At 50.4% G+C, this 18403-nt stretch overlaps 1 protein-coding gene across 1 annotated transcript; it reads left to right on the top strand.

Annotated features, from left to right (window-relative positions):
* The first annotated feature begins 113 nt into the window (after window positions 1–113).
* On the top strand, window positions 114–18195 carry LOC6577481 (protein purity of essence). The gene is made up of 15 exons (XM_032729045.2): window positions 114–486; window positions 659–753; window positions 1179–1597; window positions 1787–3965; window positions 4029–4544; window positions 4613–7200; window positions 7267–10664; window positions 10793–10997; window positions 11058–11750; window positions 11807–12565; window positions 12627–13534; window positions 13595–14074; window positions 14156–16202; window positions 16269–17865; window positions 17943–18195. Exons 1-15 carry the CDS (start codon window positions 368–370, stop codon window positions 18023–18025), a joined length of 16086 nt encoding a protein of 5361 aa, XP_032584936.1. The 5' UTR covers window positions 114–367; the 3' UTR covers window positions 18026–18195.
* Window positions 18196–18403: the final 208 nt, after the last annotated feature.

Genomic DNA, 18403 nt, shown 5'->3' with positions numbered 1-18403 from the left:
CAATAACACAGTATGCGTAGCCTATTTATTTTGTAGGTTATATCATACCTATATTATTTGTACGCGTTATGATTTTTATCTAATGTACTTACATAAATTTAACATTTAATTTTTGTGGAAATTTGCAAATCTGTTAGCCAACACTTATCTATCAGCTGTGCACGAAAGGTGTGTCACACACAAGTCTCCAAAAATTATACGTCTTCCATTTTCGTTATATACGTAAACAAAGAATACGCCACAACAAAACTACCGCTAAACACGCACCAAAGCAAGCGCACCGCTGACAGTTGCAAAAGCAATCGAACTTTAACAAGAAGAAGACGACGACGAGAAAAGAAAAAAAAGGGACGTCAGAGTTAAAAAAATGTCGGCGCACAGCGGAGGTACGGATTGGAACTCGGTTGTAAAACCACTTTTATCAAACCGTACAAGCGCTTTAAACAAAAATGAAATATCAAATTTATTAAAGGCAATTACCAAATGGTGAGTACATATGGAATTAATCTCTGAAAACAACATTTGATGGCCAAATGGCGCAGTTGAAAATTTGTCTGCAAGGTGACTTGCAAATTAAATATGGCGACCCGCTATGACGAAACTTTTGTAAGTTTGCAAACAAATGCAATATATATTTTCAACTTATTTTTTTTTGCAGTGAACATGAATTTTTCGATGATGAAAGTAATTATACACAATTCTACACAGCATTTGCGGCTCTGGCAGCCGACAAGCTAATGCAAATTAAGTCGAGTAAGTATCGCCCCTTCTTGCCATGCTTTTCGTAATGATTTTTTGTACTGTTCGGTTTGCAACAAAAGAGAATTTGCTAGAGAAAAAGCAATAATATACGCATGACTAATGCAGATTGGTTTTATTTTAGTGTGTTCTGTGTGAATATGTATGTGGCTTATTGTTAATTTATATGAGATACCTGCTGGGAATATATGTACTTATGTATATGTGTATGTACATATATGCACACAAACACATGCATATGTATATTTATTCATATTTACAAATATACGTATTACAAATATACGTATTATGACCGCAGCTGAATATATATTCTGCATCAGAAAGAAATGTCAGGTCGCAGCTGGGATAGTGTCTACGATATAAATATTTTAAGCCTAACTTATGCATTTGTGTTTGCTTTCTATACGTCTTTCTCTTAGTATGCCAGACACAAATTTCTCAATTGCATGATGCCAGCGCAGTGCTCATACGTTTCATACTCTTCCGACTGCCAAAGGTGTCGGTGTATGAGATTAAATGGCTGCTGGGCGCATTGAAAATGTTATGCGAGGGACGCGAGAGCGTTACCCAAGGCTCCCCTACACAGTTTGACTATAATGGCGTGGCGGCTGTCTTGAAGAGCGCCAAACATCCAGAATCGAACAGCAAGAGCATCAGCAGCAGCAGCTGCACCAGCGTTGCTAGCAGCGCTACTGGCACTGAAAAAGAATCACCCAAATCGGAGATTAAACGTTCCCGTTCAGATCTTTCGACGGTTATATTGCAACAGCTATTGGCGCCCCTAGAGCCTGGAAAAATGACCTGGGTGCCTTTGAGCGAAGAGATCAGCGATTGCACAGTAAGCAAGAGTCCAATGAGTATTTTATTTCTGCAGATATAGTATCTATATATAGTTGAGTACAACCATGTTGTTCTATGTATATTCGATATGTATCTGCGTTTTTATTGGCTTATTGGATAAACATTTCTTCGATTTTGGTTAGTTTCCAATTGGATATATATTTCTAATGCTTATTCTCTATGATAGGAACAACTGCTGGCCGCCAATGTTGAATACTTCCAAGAACAGAACGGCGTGGATACCTTACTTGACGTCGGCATTTGTTTGCCCATACTTAATCGCTATCGCTCGAAATATCAGGAGGCAATTATGGGCGGCAAGGCATTATATTTGCCGCTCACCCAAGTGGAGGCTAGCACGGTCAAATCGGCTATGGCCCATATGCTAACCGATCTGTCCATATTGGGGCAGGCGCATTCGCTAATTGCGCTGCAGCCGCTGACTCCGAGCCGCATCGAAAAGCTATCGATGTGCGGCATTGCGGCGTTGTACAATGCCGTACTCACCTCTATAGCGGCCAGTGTACTGAGCATGTGCCAGGCCAGTGGCGGCTCTCAGAAGCAACAGCCAGCTGCTGCGGCAACAACTAGCCAGGGCAGCGGCAACAACAGCAATGTTTCAACTGGGGCCAAGGATCACGACGATTTCGAGGAACAGGCCTGCACGATCGTAAACAAAGCGCTAGAGATTTACACAAGCATTGGAGAGATGTTCAAAGCCTCCGCTCGCATGCATGTCTATCAGAATCATTTGTGTTATGGCTCCTGGCTGCTTATAAGTGGCATTCAAGGCGCCATGGGCGCTTCGGGGAGCAGCAGCAGTAGTAGCACCAGCAGCGGCTCATCATCGGGCAAAAGTGCAGCCAGCACTGCCGATTCGAATGTTACACCCAGTACGCCCATAGCGCGTGTTAATCTGTTCAAGGTGCAGCAAGGATTTGGCGAGCTGAATGCAGCCATTGCCAATCATAGCATCAAACTGCTCTCAGAGCTTATAGATGACCTAAAAATTGAATCAGCTTGCGGCTCGACCAGCAGCTCCGGAACTATCACCTGCTTGGACGTGGAGCCAGCACAATTTGATATATTGCAAAATTACACAGCTTTGCAGCGTATAGTGCGTGTCTTGAACACGGCCACATTGCATCAACTGTTCACCTTCTTGGCCACTGTGGCGTATCGCAAGGCATGCACCTTAAAGCGTGCCAGTGCCAAAGATCGCACCGAATGTGAACCAATTAGCTACTCAGACTCAACGACCTATTTCAATGATTCCCTCTCCTGTTCGGACAACTCTGAGGAGGATGACAGCGAAAGCTATTTGGGCCATTGGTTTAAGGAGACGCTATCGCCCGAAACACATGATGATAATGCTAATGCATGCACTCAGGAGCGCAGCGGAGAGCAAAAATCTGCACTAGTGCCCAGGCTGGATGAGCCACATGAATATCTGGATTTGGCTGCAGACATATTCTGTTTCCTGGACCAGTTCCTGGCCAATCGACATGCCTACATGCAGCGCTATGTGAAGGCAGGCGTCAGTGATCAGCAAATGCTGCTCATGGCGAATATTATCAAAGACTTTGATCGTGATGTTATGCGTCAAGAGGCCGGTGGCAATTCGAGTGGCGTTGGTGGTGGTGGCGAAGGCAATTGCTCCAACTGGCAATCGGCAATGATTCGGTTTTCGGGCGCTGCCGGACGTTATATACACAACTTGATCTCGACATCGTTGCTCTCGGAGCAGTTACAATCGAATCTACTGCAACATTTGGCCATTTCACCATGGTCCACAGATACCAACAGTTGGCCACTTCAGGTCTATCCCAGCACTTTGTCCGTTCTGGTGCAGATTCTGTTGTTAAAGCCGACGCAGGAGAAGGAGGCGGCGTGTTTGTCTGTCTGGCATCGTCTCATTAACACGCTGGTCGAGGGCGTTTGCTCGTCTGCTAATGCCAGCGATACTGACTATGAGGACTTGAATATTGAACACGCTCAGCTACTGCTCTTCCTCTTCCATTCTCTAAATCTGATGCAGAAGAAATCGATATTGCTGCTCACTGCTGGCGGTGTCATTCGCTGTGCCGATGTCTGTCGCGGCATCAGTGCGGAGCGTCCTGTTCGGAATAGCCAAATGATGCTGCTCTCGCGGTTGCTGCTCTTCCTCGAGTATCTCATGAAGCATTTGTATAATGCTCCTCCCGAGCTGCTCGATCAGGTGCGCTGGAATCTGTTCAGTGTAAGCACCATGCCGGATACGCAAAAAATCACGGACTTACTGAATAGTCGAACCAAACTGACATCCTATTGCCGCCAGGACATTGAGGAAAGGTTCCGCAATTCCTCTGTGGGCGATCTGAGCTCAAGTAAGTTTACCTTTATATTAATAAGATTAGAAAATATATAACTTATTAATGTGTGCTCTTCAGGCATTCGTCCCACTTTTTACTCTTTGGTCATCGGAGATTCTTCGAAGCCCTATTGGGCTCAGGAATTCAAATTGGATGGCTTAGCCTGGAATTTTATATTATGCACGCCGGATAAGCTCAAGTATCCATTGCTAGTGGATGCACTCATTGATATATTGGCCATTACGGATATGTCTGCCTTTACCAAGGATAAGGACAATCTACATAATCTCTGCGCCATGCAGTATTGCTTTAGCATCACCTGGAAGCTACTGCTTGGCTTGCCGCCGTCCACATCTCACGTGGAGTCACTTAAAACGGAGCGTGTGCCCAATTTACACTCATTGCTCTGGAGCATACGCTGTCCATTGGCCGGCTCGCACTATCTGGTGGTCAACAGCCTCATCAAACAGGGCATGTACACCCAGTACGCGGAGTCTTTGTGGGCGCAGGTGGGCGATCGCACAGCGGATATACGCTATAGCCTGAAGCAGACAATGCTCGGCGTAGAGGTCTTCAACCAGCAACTAAACAAGGGTATGTTAATATTATATTATATTTATTTATAAAATTACATATGTATATGCATTTAATTTTCTCCTTAGCTTCGCCGAATCCTCGTCTATCTGATTTAATCCTCTTCGATGCCCTTATTGCCCACATGCAGGCTGTGGCCTGGGCAGACAAGGAAGGCTACAAGGTACAGCGCAAGGAGAGCGACAGCGACAGCATTACCTCAGAGAGTCGCGATCGGGAGAATTCAAGCGTAGCCACCGACCCGGAGGTTTACTCTTCGAGCGAGTCCATCGATGAGCAGCAATCGAAGCTAACAGACGACAGCATACTCACGCCAGGTGAACTGCTCGAGCGCACACAGTTGAGCAATGAGCTGCTGATCAAACTAATGGAGTCCTACACACTACTCTCGAATATTGTGAAGGCTCAGATGCTTAAGCAGCTGTCCAGCAGCACGCCAGAGCAGGCACTCAATTTGATCGTGCCTGTAGTGAGCGATAAGCCAGCCATTATGCTGGAGCTTCACGCTGCCTTCCTCAAGCTGCTGCCCAACGAGGATAAACAGCTGATAGCGAATGAGTGGCCCAAGTGTCTGTTAGTCAACGATGACGCCTTCAATGGCAAACAGCATCCTGTGGAACCGTACACATTAAATGTGATAGATGCACACATCACGGAGCTAACCAAATCCTCGACTTACACCACGCTTCATACGCTGAAGCATTGCTTGAAGTCAATTTTGCATCTGTTAGAGCTGCTGCTGTCCTTCTGTACGACCATTGGAGATGTGGAGGCGCAGCTGAAGCCCATGCTGATTGCCTCCATGATGGACATGCGCACCGATTACCTGCAGAGCCAGAGCGAGCAGTGCCTGCGCGAGATTCTGCATGGCCTCACCAACGAGGCGCATAAGCAACTGCTCTTCGAGCATATGATCGGACACTGCTATCACATGCTGATTGACTTTGCTGCCGAACTGAAGCAGCCGCCAACTGGAGCTGTTGTTGCGGAGCAGGAACAGCGCGCTGTCTTCAATGAATCCATGTTGTTTGCCGTTCTGAAGACAATGATCAAAATGCTGGATGTGCCCACCGCTGTGCAAGCGATGCGGCAGTTCTTCAAGGAGCAGCGTGCTGGTAGCTTGACCACATTATTGCTCTCCTTCACGGGCACTACCCTGCCCTTGAGCTATGCGCGCAAGATGCTGCAGTTTGTGGAGCGTCTGTTCGAGCATGCAGCTGGACCGGATGCACATTTTCTGCACGAGGAATTGGTTGAATGCTTTGGCGACCTGGCGAACGTGGATGTGGCACGCCTCAAGCTGTGGCTGGCCCACATCATCTATGGGCCCAATGTGGTGGCCAACAATAGTAGCTGCGAGGCCTCGTGCAAGCTGCTGACGAGCGTGATGCAGCCCTCGAGCAGCTCCAGCAGCAATGCCCAAACACCAACGAATATGGCGACGGTATCGGCCATGCCGAGCATCTCGGATCAGCTGGATGCCATGGATATAGACTATGATTGTGGAGGTGCCGGCAATGCAGCGCCAAATACTTCTCAGATTTTGAGCCTGTGGCAGGGCAATAATCAGCCAAATAATCAATCGGAGGATTCATCGCAGGCCTGCGATCAGCAGAACAACGGAAACCAGCCACGCAATGGAGCTCTATTGCTGAGTCTTGTGAAGTCGCTGGTGCGCGAGCAGCCAGCAGCGGCACAGTTAGCTCCGCCTCTGTTTCAGGCCCTGCTGCAGTTGGGACAGACATTGATAACGCCGCCGCAGGATGGCTGCGATTTTGCTGATGTGCTGCAGATCATGATAACTCTGGCGGATGCATCGCCGGCACGTGGTCATGTGGCACTGTTCAATACCACATTGCTCTGGCTAGAGTTGGCCAAGCTGGAGCTGTCCAAGCTGCAGTTGCGTCATGCTGAGAACGTGAGCGCTCTGCTGCGTTACCTGAGCGAACTGCTGCAAGGCATTGGCTATCGGGGCAGCCGGCAACATATGCCCCCGTGGGATGATGAGCTGCAATCGGACATCGATGAGCTATACGATGAACTTGTCGATGAGCAGCAGGAACAGGACTCACTACTAGACGACTCCGATGAGGATACGCTCAACAATAAGCTGTGCACATTCTCGCAAACACAGAAGGAGTTCATGAACCAACATTGGTATCATTGCCACACTTGCAACATGATCAACACCGTCGGCGTTTGCTCCGTCTGCGCCCGCGTCTGCCACAAAGGTCACGATGTCAGCTACGCCAAGTATGGCAATTTCTTCTGTGACTGTGGCGCTAAGGAGGATGGCTCATGTCAAGCCCTCAGTCGCCGTCAGCCCACTAGCGGCTGCGATTCACGTGATGGCTATGTCTCGGCTCATATGAGCCTCTTGGCGGCCGGCAAGAAGCGCCAGTCGCCGCCTACACAGATACGTAAAGATTCACTGAGCAATGAGCGCATTGCCTTGCTGGGCAAGCTGCTGGAGCCGCATCGTGAGGCACTGCAACATCCGGATCAATGGCTGCTCGTGGTGCGCTGCATTCTCGAGTATTTCGATGTTCTGATGCCTTCCATACGGGAGAATTGCACGCTCTACTCGATTGTGGGCTGCCACAAGCGTGCCACAGTTGCACTGGAGCGACTGCACCAACTCGAACAGAGTTTCCAGGTGAGTAATATTTGATAACTTCAATATGAATTTGTATTCACAACATCCTCCTCTTATTGATTATAGATCACTGACCAGCTAATGTTTGCTACTCTGGGCTCCCAGGAGGGCGCTTTTGAGAACGTGCGCATGAATTACTCCGGCGATCAGGGACAGACCATTAAGCATCTGATATCGTCGGGCGTCGTGAGGCGCGTCGCCTTCTGCTGTCTGTCCTCGCCACATGGCAGACGTCAGCAGCTGGCCGTCTCTCATGAGAAGGGAAAGGTCACCATACTGCAGCTGTCTGCGCTGCTAAAGCAAGCGGATGCCTCGAAGCGCAAGCTGACCCTCACACAGCTCAGCTCGGCGCCCATTGCGTGCACCGTGCTCTCGCTAGCAGCTAATCCCTGTAACGAGGATTGCTTGGCCGTCTGTGGCTTGAAGGAGTGTCATGTGCTGACCTTCTCTAGCAGCGGCAGCACCAATGAGCACATAGTGGTTACACCCCAATTGGACAACGGCAACTACATCAAGAAGGCTGTCTGGCTGCCGGGCTCCCAAACGTTGCTCGCTTTGGTCACCTCGGATTATGTGAAAATCTATGATCTGGCCGTGGACACATACAGTCCGAAGTACTACTATCTTGTGGCAGTTGGAAAGATACGGGACTGCACCTTCATCTACCAGGAGGGCGCCTATTATATGCTGACCTTCGCCAGCAGCGGCTATATCTATTACCAGACCCTAGACGAACAGAGTCTGGCCGTGCACGGGGATTTCTATGTGACTAACACACTGGAATTGAGTCATCACCATATTAAGGATGTGAATGGACAGGTTGGCGGCGGCGGCGTCTCCATCTATTACTCGCACTCGCTGCAATTGCTCTTCTATAGCTATGCATCGGGCCGCAGCTTTGTCTCTCCTTTGACAAATGTCAATCAAGGCGTTAAGGGCATCTACCATTTGGATACGAATTCGGCTGTTAGCAAATCCTCTTCGAAAGGCCCATTGCAGCCACTGGTCCAGTGGACTGAAGTAGCCGGCCATCCCGGACTTATATACGCTAACATGCAAACATCTAACAATCCAATCATATTGATGATTACCCCGGAATTGATATACATGCAGGAGATCAAGGCTCAATCGGCCAAGTCACGCATCATGGATGTGGTGGGCATACGTCACTCTGTGGCCGGCACTGAAAAGACAACGCTGCTACTGCTCTGCGAGGATGGCAGCCTGCGCATATTCTCTGCCCAGCCGGAGTTGACCAGCTTCTGGCTATCGCCACGTGTCCAGCCGCTGGGAAATCAACTCTACTCCGCCACGTTACTAGCCAAAAGTGCCAGCGCTCTGTCCGCTGGCAGTCCGAAGTCGAGCAAGTCCAACAAGCTGTCACGTAAATCGGGTGGCGGTGTTGGAGGCGGCGTTGCTGGTGGCCAGCAGAAGCAGTTGACGTCGGGTGGAGTGCCCGTTTTTCCCATTGATTTCTTCGAGCACTGCAACATGCTGGCCGACGTGGAATTTGGTGGAAATGATCTGCTTCAGATATACAATAAGCAAAAGCTAAAGACCCGTCTCTTCTCCACGGGCATGTTTGTGGCTAGCACTCGGGCCAACGGATTCACATTGGAGGTGCTCAACAATGATCCGAATGTGGTTATAGTTGGCATACGCGTCCTGCTGGGCACGCAGGACACTCAGCGAGCTCCGCAGTCGGTGACCATATTGGGCAGGACAATTCCGACGCCAGTGCGACGCGCCCGCTGGTTTGATATACCGCTGACGCGGGAGGAGATGCTGCAGTCGGATAAGGTGCTTAAGGTGTGCTTTTCCAAGTCACAGGATCCGGAACATGTAACGCTGCTCGATTGCATTGAGGTATATGGCAAGTCCAAGGAGCTCGTCGGCTGGCCAGACGATAGCGAGGAGCTACCGGCTACAGCGGGCGGCGCCAGTGCAGCCACAGCGGTTGCCTCGCCGGCCAGTTCGGCAAACTTTGGCGAGGGCTTCAATTGCATCACCCAACTGGACCGCATGTGCACCCACCTGCTCGAGGTGCTCGACTGTGCTCTGCATTTGCTCGGCAATGGAGGCGCCGTGGCTGTGGCTATGCGCCAGAAGGCGATTAAGACAGCCAGCGCCTTGTTGCTGCTGCCCACACCGAATCCCGTGCAGACCCAGGCCCGTTATGTGCTGGCCACGTTGTACGGCAGTCGGGGCTCGTACCATGCCTACAAGGATAGTGTTTTATTGCAATTCGTGCACAGCGAATTGCAGGCAATGCTGCCGAAGCTAACCCAACTGGACACGTTGCAGGATATCGATCCGGAGGCCTTTTACCGCCTGATACTGCTTGTCCGTGGCATCGCCAATGCCCGGCCGCAGTCGCTGGCCAAGATTTGCGCCGAGTGTAACTACGATATTGTGCCAGCTCTGATGGCCATTGTGTTGGAGCTGCATAAGGTAACCCCAGCCCTGGATGAACCAACGAATATTGTGCGTCGCGGTCTATGCCAGCCGGAGACGATTGTACACTGCCTGGTGGAGATCATGTATGGATTCGCCCTGGCCGATGCCAGTCAAGTTGGCCGCATGACGAAGTACTTCATTGATTTGCTCAAGCATGATGCGAGCGTCATTAGCCACAGTGCCAAGGAAGCGCTCATCCTACTGCTCAGTCCACGCATCAAGCGCAGGAAGGTGGCCATTGCGACTACGCCGCCAGCCTGTTCTACGCCCACGCCTTCGGCTTCGGCCATCAGCAACAGTAATTTGAGTGCTTTGCAGGGTGCCGCTTCGCAGGCGGCCAGTGATATTATTGAGGAGGCAGCTGCAGCGGCTGTGGATGCATCCGCTGTGGTTGGTGGTGAGGCCAACGCACTGCTCGAGGCAGATCCACCTGGCGTTAATCAGCAACAACAACAACTGCAGCAGCAGCTGCTCAATCTAGAAGCGTTAATGGGCGGCGGCTTTCCACGGCCGCTCGGTCTGCCCGAAGATGCCGACGACGAGGCCATTATGGATATCGCCATCGCCCTGAGCCTGCAGCAACATGGCGGCGATGCGAATGCACTGCAATCCCTGCAACAGGGCTTGGCCAACCTGCAGGGCATACGCCTGGCAGCAGCGGCTACGGCAAATGCAGCGGCTAGCGGCGATGCAGCCGGATCGGATGATGATGAAGGCTCCAATGTGGCCACCGATGGCTCTACGCTACGCACCTCGCCCGCCGAGCCAGCGGGCAGTGGTGGCTCCGAGAGCGGCGGCAGTGGAGTCGAAAGCATTGGCGGCACTTCGGCGCGCAGCAGCAACTTTGGTGATCATGCGAATGCCTCGCCGCCGCGCCAGAGCAAGGATCAGGAACAGGAACAGCCGGGCACAAGCAGCGGCTGTGTCGCCGCACTCAGCGCCATGAGCAGCAGCGAGGACAACGAAATCAACGAGGATGAGAAGCTGAGCAAGCTACATGATTTGAGGTAAGTCTAGGAATCCTTATAGCCCCTTATAATTAATGTAACAGGCAGAAGAAGGCGTGGCAGTCTCTAAAAAGTGTATAAAATCTATCTATAATCTAAAAAATATTCAACTATTCAATTATTATCAGGATTGCTGTGCTGGAGAGCATCATCGAGCACTTGAGCACATTCGATATGTGCAATGGCCTGCAGGCCATACCGCTTATTCAGGTGATTTTGATGCTGACCACAGACTTGAATGGCAACAATGAAAGGGATCAGCAGGTGCTGCATGATCTGCTCACCGCGCTCGTGGATTACGTCGAGATTGGCAAGCGGGGCGTGGCCACCAAGGTAAGTAAATTCGTAAATAATAATATGCCAGACTCTTTTAACAAGTCAATTCGCTTGCAGATGGAAACAAAGTGTCCGGGCAATGAGGTACGTCTCGCACTGCTTTCGCTCTTTGGCGTTATGATGGGCAAGACCAAGTCGAAGCAAACGGGCACCACTTCGCCGCCGCATCAGTTCAAGGATAACAGTTCTTTTGTGGCCAGCACCACGGCGAATGTGTTGAGCAAACGAGGTGCCTTTGTCTATGCACTTGAAGCACTCAATACACTGCTGGTGCACTGGAAGCAAGTGCTGGGCGATCCCTATGCTGCCGGAGGCTCTGGCATTGCCCAGCCGGCGGGTGGCAATGTCAGCGGCTCGGGCACAGCTGGACAGCTATTAAAGCCCATTAAGCACGGACCAAAGCCGGATATATCGATTTTGATACCGCATAACTATTTGAAAAACTATCCTGACATATTTGAGTCGTATGATGCGCTGCTCACCGAAATTATTGTGCGTCTGCCCTACCAAATACTGCGTCTGAGCAGCGCCCATCCCGATAATTATGACAGCGGCTTCTGTGAGGCGATGACCTTTACACTCTGCGAATATATGATGCTCAATCTGAACGCGCTGCTGCGTCGCCAGGTGCGCAAGCTACTGATGTACATCTGTGGCAGCAAGGAGAAGTTCCGCATGTACCGAGACGGACATTCCTTAGATGCACATTTCCGTGTGGTGAAGCGCGTGTGCAGCATTGTAAGCACAAAGGTAAGTGGGATAATCTCTGTATAAGCTAAACCTAATGCTATCTTTATCTATTCCAGAACGGTGCTCCTTATAATGCAAATCCGCCCATGCTGAGCTATGATGCCTTGGTGGAGCTAACCGAACATTTACGCACCTGTCAAGAGATTAGCCAAATGCGCACCGGCAACTGGCAAAAGTTCTGTGTGGTTCATGAGGATGCCTTGGCCATGCTAATGGAGATTGCCTGCTATCAGCTGGACGATGGCGTCTCGCCCATTATTATTCAACTGCTACAAGCGGCCGTTTGCAATATACCACAGGCCATGGCCGGCATCAAACAGCAACAGCAATCGCAGCCAACCTCAACCAGCAGCAAGCTGCGCGGTGAGCGTGAGAAGAGCGAGGATACGGATACTGCATACTACTCGAAATTCGATCCGGCTCAGTGCAGCACATTTGTCCATCAGATCTTCCGCTATGCCAGCGATGCGCTCATCATACGCTTTGTGCGCATCTTTTTGCTGGAGAACAATGTGAGTCAGTTGCGCTGGCAGGCGCACTCCTTTATGACGGGTCTCTTCGAGCATGCGAACGAGCGTCAGCGCGAGAAGTTGTTGAACATCTTCTGGAATCTGTGGCCTTTGGTGCCCAGCTATGGTCGTCGAACCGCTCAATTTGTGGATCTACTGGGTTATCTAACATTGAGCACGAGGACCATTACGGATCGTTTGCCGGAGTTTGTGTCGCGAGCAGTTGAGGTGTTGCGGCAACAAAATGAGTTGCTCTGCAAGCATCCAAATGCGCCCATCTATACCACATTAGAGTCCATATTGCAGGTGAGTTTGTAATCAAATACATCAAAGCGAAAGTAGACAATTTATCAATTTCTTATTTCAGGTTAATGGCTACTACCTCGAATCAGAGCCTTGTCTGGTGTGCAACAACCCCGAGGTGCCCATGGCCAACATAAAGCTGCCCTCGGTCAAGTCGGACTCTAAATATACAACCACTACCATGATATATAAACTGGTGCAGTGTCACACCATCTCGAAGCTGATTGTGCGCATTGCCGATCTCAAGCGCTCCAAGATGGTGCGCACCATCAACGTGTACTACAACAATCGCAGTGTGCAGGCCGTCGTCGAGCTTAAGAACCGTCCAGCACTGTGGCACAAGGCTCGCTCCGTCTCGCTGCAATCGGGGCAAACGGAGCTCAAGATTGATTTCCCTCTGCCAATCACTGCTTGTAATCTGATGATCGAATTTGCGGACTTTTACGAGACGGTCAGCGGTTCCAGTGAGAATCTGCAATGTCCACGCTGCAGCGCAGCGGTGCCGGCATATCCTGGCGTCTGTGGCAATTGTGGTGAGAACGTGTTCCAATGCCACAAATGCCGTGCTATCAACTACGATGAGAAAGATCCGTTCCTGTGCCACTCGTGTGGTTTCTGCAAGTATGCCAAATTTGACTTTAGCATGTATGCGCGGGTCTGTTGCGCTGTGGATCCGATCGAGTCGGCCGAGGATCGTGCGAAGACCGTACAGCTAATACATAGCTCGCTGGAGCGTGCCGATCGCATCTATCGCCAGCTGTTGACCAACAAACAGATGCTCGAGCTGCTCATCCAAAAGGTGGCCGAGCATCGCAGCAGCGATCGCCTAGTCGAGGACAATATGGGCAGCGTGCATAGCACCTCGCAGGTAAACAAGATCATCCAGCTGCTCGCCCAGAAATATTGTGTGGAGTCGCGCACCAGCTTCGAGGAGCTCAGCAAGATTGTACAGAAGGTTAAGGCCTGTCGCAGGTGAGTTGGCTATTGATATTAAATATATAAACCATATAATAATTAACCGATTTCCTTCAGTGAGCTGGTTGCCTATGACCGTCAACAGCAGGATCAGCCGGCGGCTAGCATGCCGTCTGGCATTGAGGCCAATCACACTACAAATCGTTGCTATGGCTGCGCCTTGGCCTCCACGGAACAGTGTCTGACGCTGTTGCGGGCCATGGCCTACAACTACGATTGCCGCGTGGGCCTGTATAGCCAGGGCTTGGTCAGTGAGTTGGCCGAGCATAATTTGCGTCGCGGTACTCCGCAAATCCAGGAGGAGGTGCGCAATCTGCTGGTTGTGTTGACCAAAGACAATGCCGAGGCGTGCATGCATCTGTTGCAGCTGGTCACGACGCGAGTAAAGAATGCCTTAATGGGCGCTATACCTTTGATCAGTTTGGAGGCGGCTGTGCATCAGGAAATGACGCTGCTAGAGGTGCTGCTCGGGCAGGATGATGTCTGCTGGGAGTACAAGCTGAAGGTTATCTTTGAGCTATTCATCAGCAACTGTCGGTGGGTGAACGAAGAGATTATGGAATTGATCTATTCCTATTTCAATTATATATTACATTCAAATTTAACTGTCTCTTTCAGTCTGCCACGTGGTCCTGTGACATCTGTGCTGCATCCTTGCTTGCGCATCATGCAGAACTTGATTTGCCCTGCGTTGCCTAGCACTGGCAACAAGAACAATAACAACAACAATCAGCCACAGCAACAACAGCAGCCGCAGCAACAACAACAGCAGCAGCAGCAGCAACAACAGCCATTGGGTCCCACGGATCTGTGCAGCATTAAACTACTGGACGGCAACACCATTGATTATCGCGCCTGGCTTAGCTCCGATCGCAATCATGATTATAACGCTTGGAGCAGTCGCATGCCCGCCAACAAATATCAACGGCAGGAAGGTGGCAAACAGCCGCAGCGCAGCAACAGCAACAACAACACCAGCAACAAGCAACAGTCTCAGGTGGGCGATGCACCATCTAAGGGCGGACGTCGTGCTGAGGTCCGTGCCGCCTTCCTGAGCGAGAAGTATGGACATCGCTGGCGTCAACAGGTGCTGGACAAGGAAAAAGTGATCAAGCCGCTGGTATTCAATGCCAAATGGATTCAGCCTCTGCTCTTCAATGCCAATTCTAGATTCGGTCGCCAGTTGGCTTGCTCGCTGCTTAGCGGCTTGTGCCGTACCAACGAACGGAAGCAGCAGGCGCTCAATATGCTCACTGGCTTCCTGCGACATGTTGGCGAGGCAGGAGAGGCCAGTGCCGAGTACTTAACCTTGTATCGCAGTGTAGCCACTGAGACGCCTTGGCTGCAGTATCTGGTGTTGCGCGGAGTTCTGGGCGAAATCTCGCAGCTTTTGGCGGTGGAAATTGGCAAAATACATCGCATGGAGGAGCATTCATTATCCTCAGATCTCTCGTTGGGCTATGCGTTGCGTCAGTATGTGGAGCTGCTCTGGCTGTTCCTAGAGTGTCCCAATATTCGGCGCACCTACAAGACCCGTCTGTTGGGTCCCGTGCTGGAGAGCTATCTAGCTTTGCGCAGCCTGGTTGTGCAGCGTACACGCTTGATCGACGATGCTCAGGAGAAGCTTTTGGAAATGCTCGAGGAGATGACGAGCGGCACTGAGGAGGAGACGCGTGCTTTCATGGAAATTCTGATTGATACCGTGGAAAAGACGCGCATGAATGATATCAAGACACCGGTGTTCATATTCGAACGTCTCTATTCGATAATACATCCCGAGGAGCACGATGAGAGCGAGTTCTACATGACGCTGGAGAAGGATCCACAGCAGGAGGATTTCCTGCAGGGACGCATGCTTGGCAATCCATACCCCTCCAGCGAGGTGGGCTTGGGTCCGCTGATGCGGGATGTCAAAAATAAAATCTGCACTGACTGCGAACTGATCGCGCTACTGGAGGACGACAATGGCATGGAGCTGCTAGTGAACAACAAGATAATCAGCTTGGATCTGCCTGTAAAGGATGTCTACAAGAAGGTGTGGCTAGCCGAGGGCGGAGATCGTGATGCCATGCGAATTGTGTATCGCATGCGCGGCCTGCTGGGCGATGCCACCGAGGAGTTTGTGGAGACGCTGAACAACAAGAGCCAGGAGCAGGTGGACACCGAACAGCTGTATCGCATGGCCAATGTGCTGGCCGATTGCAATGGACTGCGAGTGATGCTCGAGCGGATTGGCAGCCTGCAGCGCATCTCGCGTCAGCGTGAGCTAATCCAAGTGCTGCTCAAGCTGTTCCTCATCTGTGTGAAGGTGCGTCGCTGCCAGGAGGTGCTCTGCCAGCCCGAGGTGGGCGCCATCAATACACTGCTAAAGGTGCTCCAAATGTGCTTGCAATCGGAAAACGATTCCATACAGTCGGCTGTAACCGAGCAACTGCTCGAAATTATGGAGACCATACTGTCCAAGGCGGCCAGCGATACGCTCGACTCTTTTCTACAGTTCTCGCTAACCTTTGGCGGGCCCGAATATGTGAGCGCTCTGATCTCCTGCACCGACTGTCCGAATGTGCGCAATAATCCATCTGTGCTGCGTCATCTCATACGTGTCCTGGCGGCGCTCGTCTACGGCAACGAGGTCAAAATGGCGCTGCTCTGCGAGCATTTCAAGGTAGGTTCTACTCTTAGCTTTCTCTTACTGAATTGTATAACTGTAATTCCTGTTTCATTACCGCAGCACACTCTTGACTTCAATCGCTTTGACAATGAGCGCACCACTGAGGAGGAATTCAAATTGGAGCTATTCTGCGTGCTAACAAACCAAATTGAGCACAATTGCATTGGCGGCACTCTGAAGGACTATATCGTTAGCCTGGGTATTGTGGAGAGCGCTTTGGCTTATATTACGGAGCATGCACCATGCGTTAAGCCCACGCTGCTGCGCACGGACTCCGATGAGCTGAAGGAGTTCATTTCGCGCCCGAGCTTGAAATACATTTTGCGCTTCCTCACCGGCCTGGCCAATCATCATGAGGCCACCCAGTTGGCCATTAGCAAGGACATTATACCGATTATACATCGCCTGGAGCAGGTGTCTAGCGATGAGCATGTCGGTAGTTTGGCCGAGAATCTGCTCGAAGCGCTCAGCACAGACGCGGCGACGGCATCGCGTGTCCAACAGGTGCGCGACTTTACACGTGCCGAGAAGAAACGTCTGGCAATGGCGACGCGTGAGAAACAACTAGATGCCCTGGGCATGCGAACCAATGAAAAGGGTCAGGTGACTGCCAAGGGTTCCATATTGCAGAAGATCGAAAAGCTGCGCGACGAGACAGGACTCACCTGCTTCATTTGTCGCGAGGGCTATGCCTGCCAGCCAGAGAAGGTGCTGGGCATCTATACGTTCACCAAACGCTGCAATGTCGAGGAATTTGAACTGAAGTCGCGTAAAACCATTGGCTACACCACCGTGACGCACTTCAATGTGGTGCACGTGGATTGCCATACATCTGCCATACGCTTGACGCGCGGTCGCGATGAATGGGAGCGTGCCAGCCTGCAAAATGCCAATACCCGTTGCAACGGACTGCTCCCACTCTGGGGTCCGGCTGTCGGGGAGGCAGCCTTCTCTGGCTGCATGACGCGACACAGCAGCTACATGCAGGAGAGCACTCAGCGCTGCGACATCTCGTACACGAGCAGTGTGCATGATCTGAAGCTGTTGCTTGTGCGTTTCGCATGGGAGCGCAGCTTCCATGATGACGCCGGCGGCGGTGGTCCACAATCAAATATGCACTTTGTGCCGTACCTACTTTTCTATGCGGTCTATTTGCTGCTCTCCTCGCGCTCCGCAGCCCGGGACAGCAAAACATTGCTTAACTATTTGACAGCTGCACCATCGGAAAAGTGGCTTGAATGTGGCTACGAGGTGGATGGACCACTCTACATGTTGACCATATCGCTGTCGCTGCACAGTCGTGAATTATGGAACAAGTACAAGCTGGCGCACCTTAAGCGTCTGGTGGCTGTGGCCCAGGCGCGTCACGTTTCACCGTCGGTGTTGTGCAAGGCGCTGCTATCGCCGGCAGATCGACAGGCCAAAGAATATAGCGTATATAAGCCGTTCCTTATGATGTGGGCACTTGTCGATATGATCTACAATACGCTCTTCAAGACGGTGAGCACCGTCAAGGAGGAGGACTGGCCCGCATCCCTATTTGAATACATACGCAAGAACGACGAGGCCATGCTTAAGTCAACGGATAGCATACTGCAAACACTGACGGATGAGTTTTTGCCGTGCACCTCGTTTGGCGAGTTCTGTGATGTGGCGGGTAAGTTGGTATTCCCCAAGAGCAATCCACATATGAAACATTCGATTTGTAAACGAAACATCTTCTCCTTTTCTTAGGTCTTCTCAATCTAATCGAGCAGCCAGATAGTTTCATTGAAGATGTGCTAGGCGCCTTGCCCACCACAACCAGCTCTAGTTAAATTTAAATGCAGTTCTCATCATATTTATATGGATGCCTATTGAACACTTAATAGGGTTCAGTTGTTGCTATCCGCTAATAAGCATATTTCTATGCATAAACTTATATATTTATCACCTAAAAACTATTTAATCAATAAAATTATTCGTTTGCACAATGAAAGAAAATGGACACAGAAACGATTTATTCATATGTATTATCATAACTTTATTTGAAACACGAAAAACGAAAACTAATCGGTATACAAATACATATACATATATATAAATACAAAATAATACACAATATATCCATAATATATAATAATTCAATATATATATATTGCAAAATGGGAGACGTACGTTGGTACAAAATCATTCGTATGTAAATATCATCAGTA

Source organism: Drosophila mojavensis, unplaced genomic scaffold, assembly GCF_018153725.1.
Source record: "Drosophila mojavensis isolate 15081-1352.22 unplaced genomic scaffold, ASM1815372v1 contig_36, whole genome shotgun sequence".
NCBI classification, from domain to species: domain Eukaryota; kingdom Metazoa; phylum Arthropoda; class Insecta; order Diptera; family Drosophilidae; genus Drosophila; species Drosophila mojavensis.
This window is presented reverse-complemented; position numbering and strand designations above follow the sequence as displayed.

Bases quoted from the DNA above. Each gene is read 5' to 3' on its own strand.
- LOC6577481 (XM_032729045.2), top strand. From the start codon at position 368: ATGTCGGCGCACAGCGGAGGTACGGATTGGAACTCGGTTGTAAAACCA. The intron at 7,201-7,266 runs GTGAGTAATATT...TATTGATTATAG, and splicing joins AACTCGAACAGAGTTTCCAG to ATCACTGACCAGCTAATGTT. The intron at 11,751-11,806 runs GTAAGTGGGATA...TATCTATTCCAG, and splicing joins GCAGCATTGTAAGCACAAAG to AACGGTGCTCCTTATAATGC.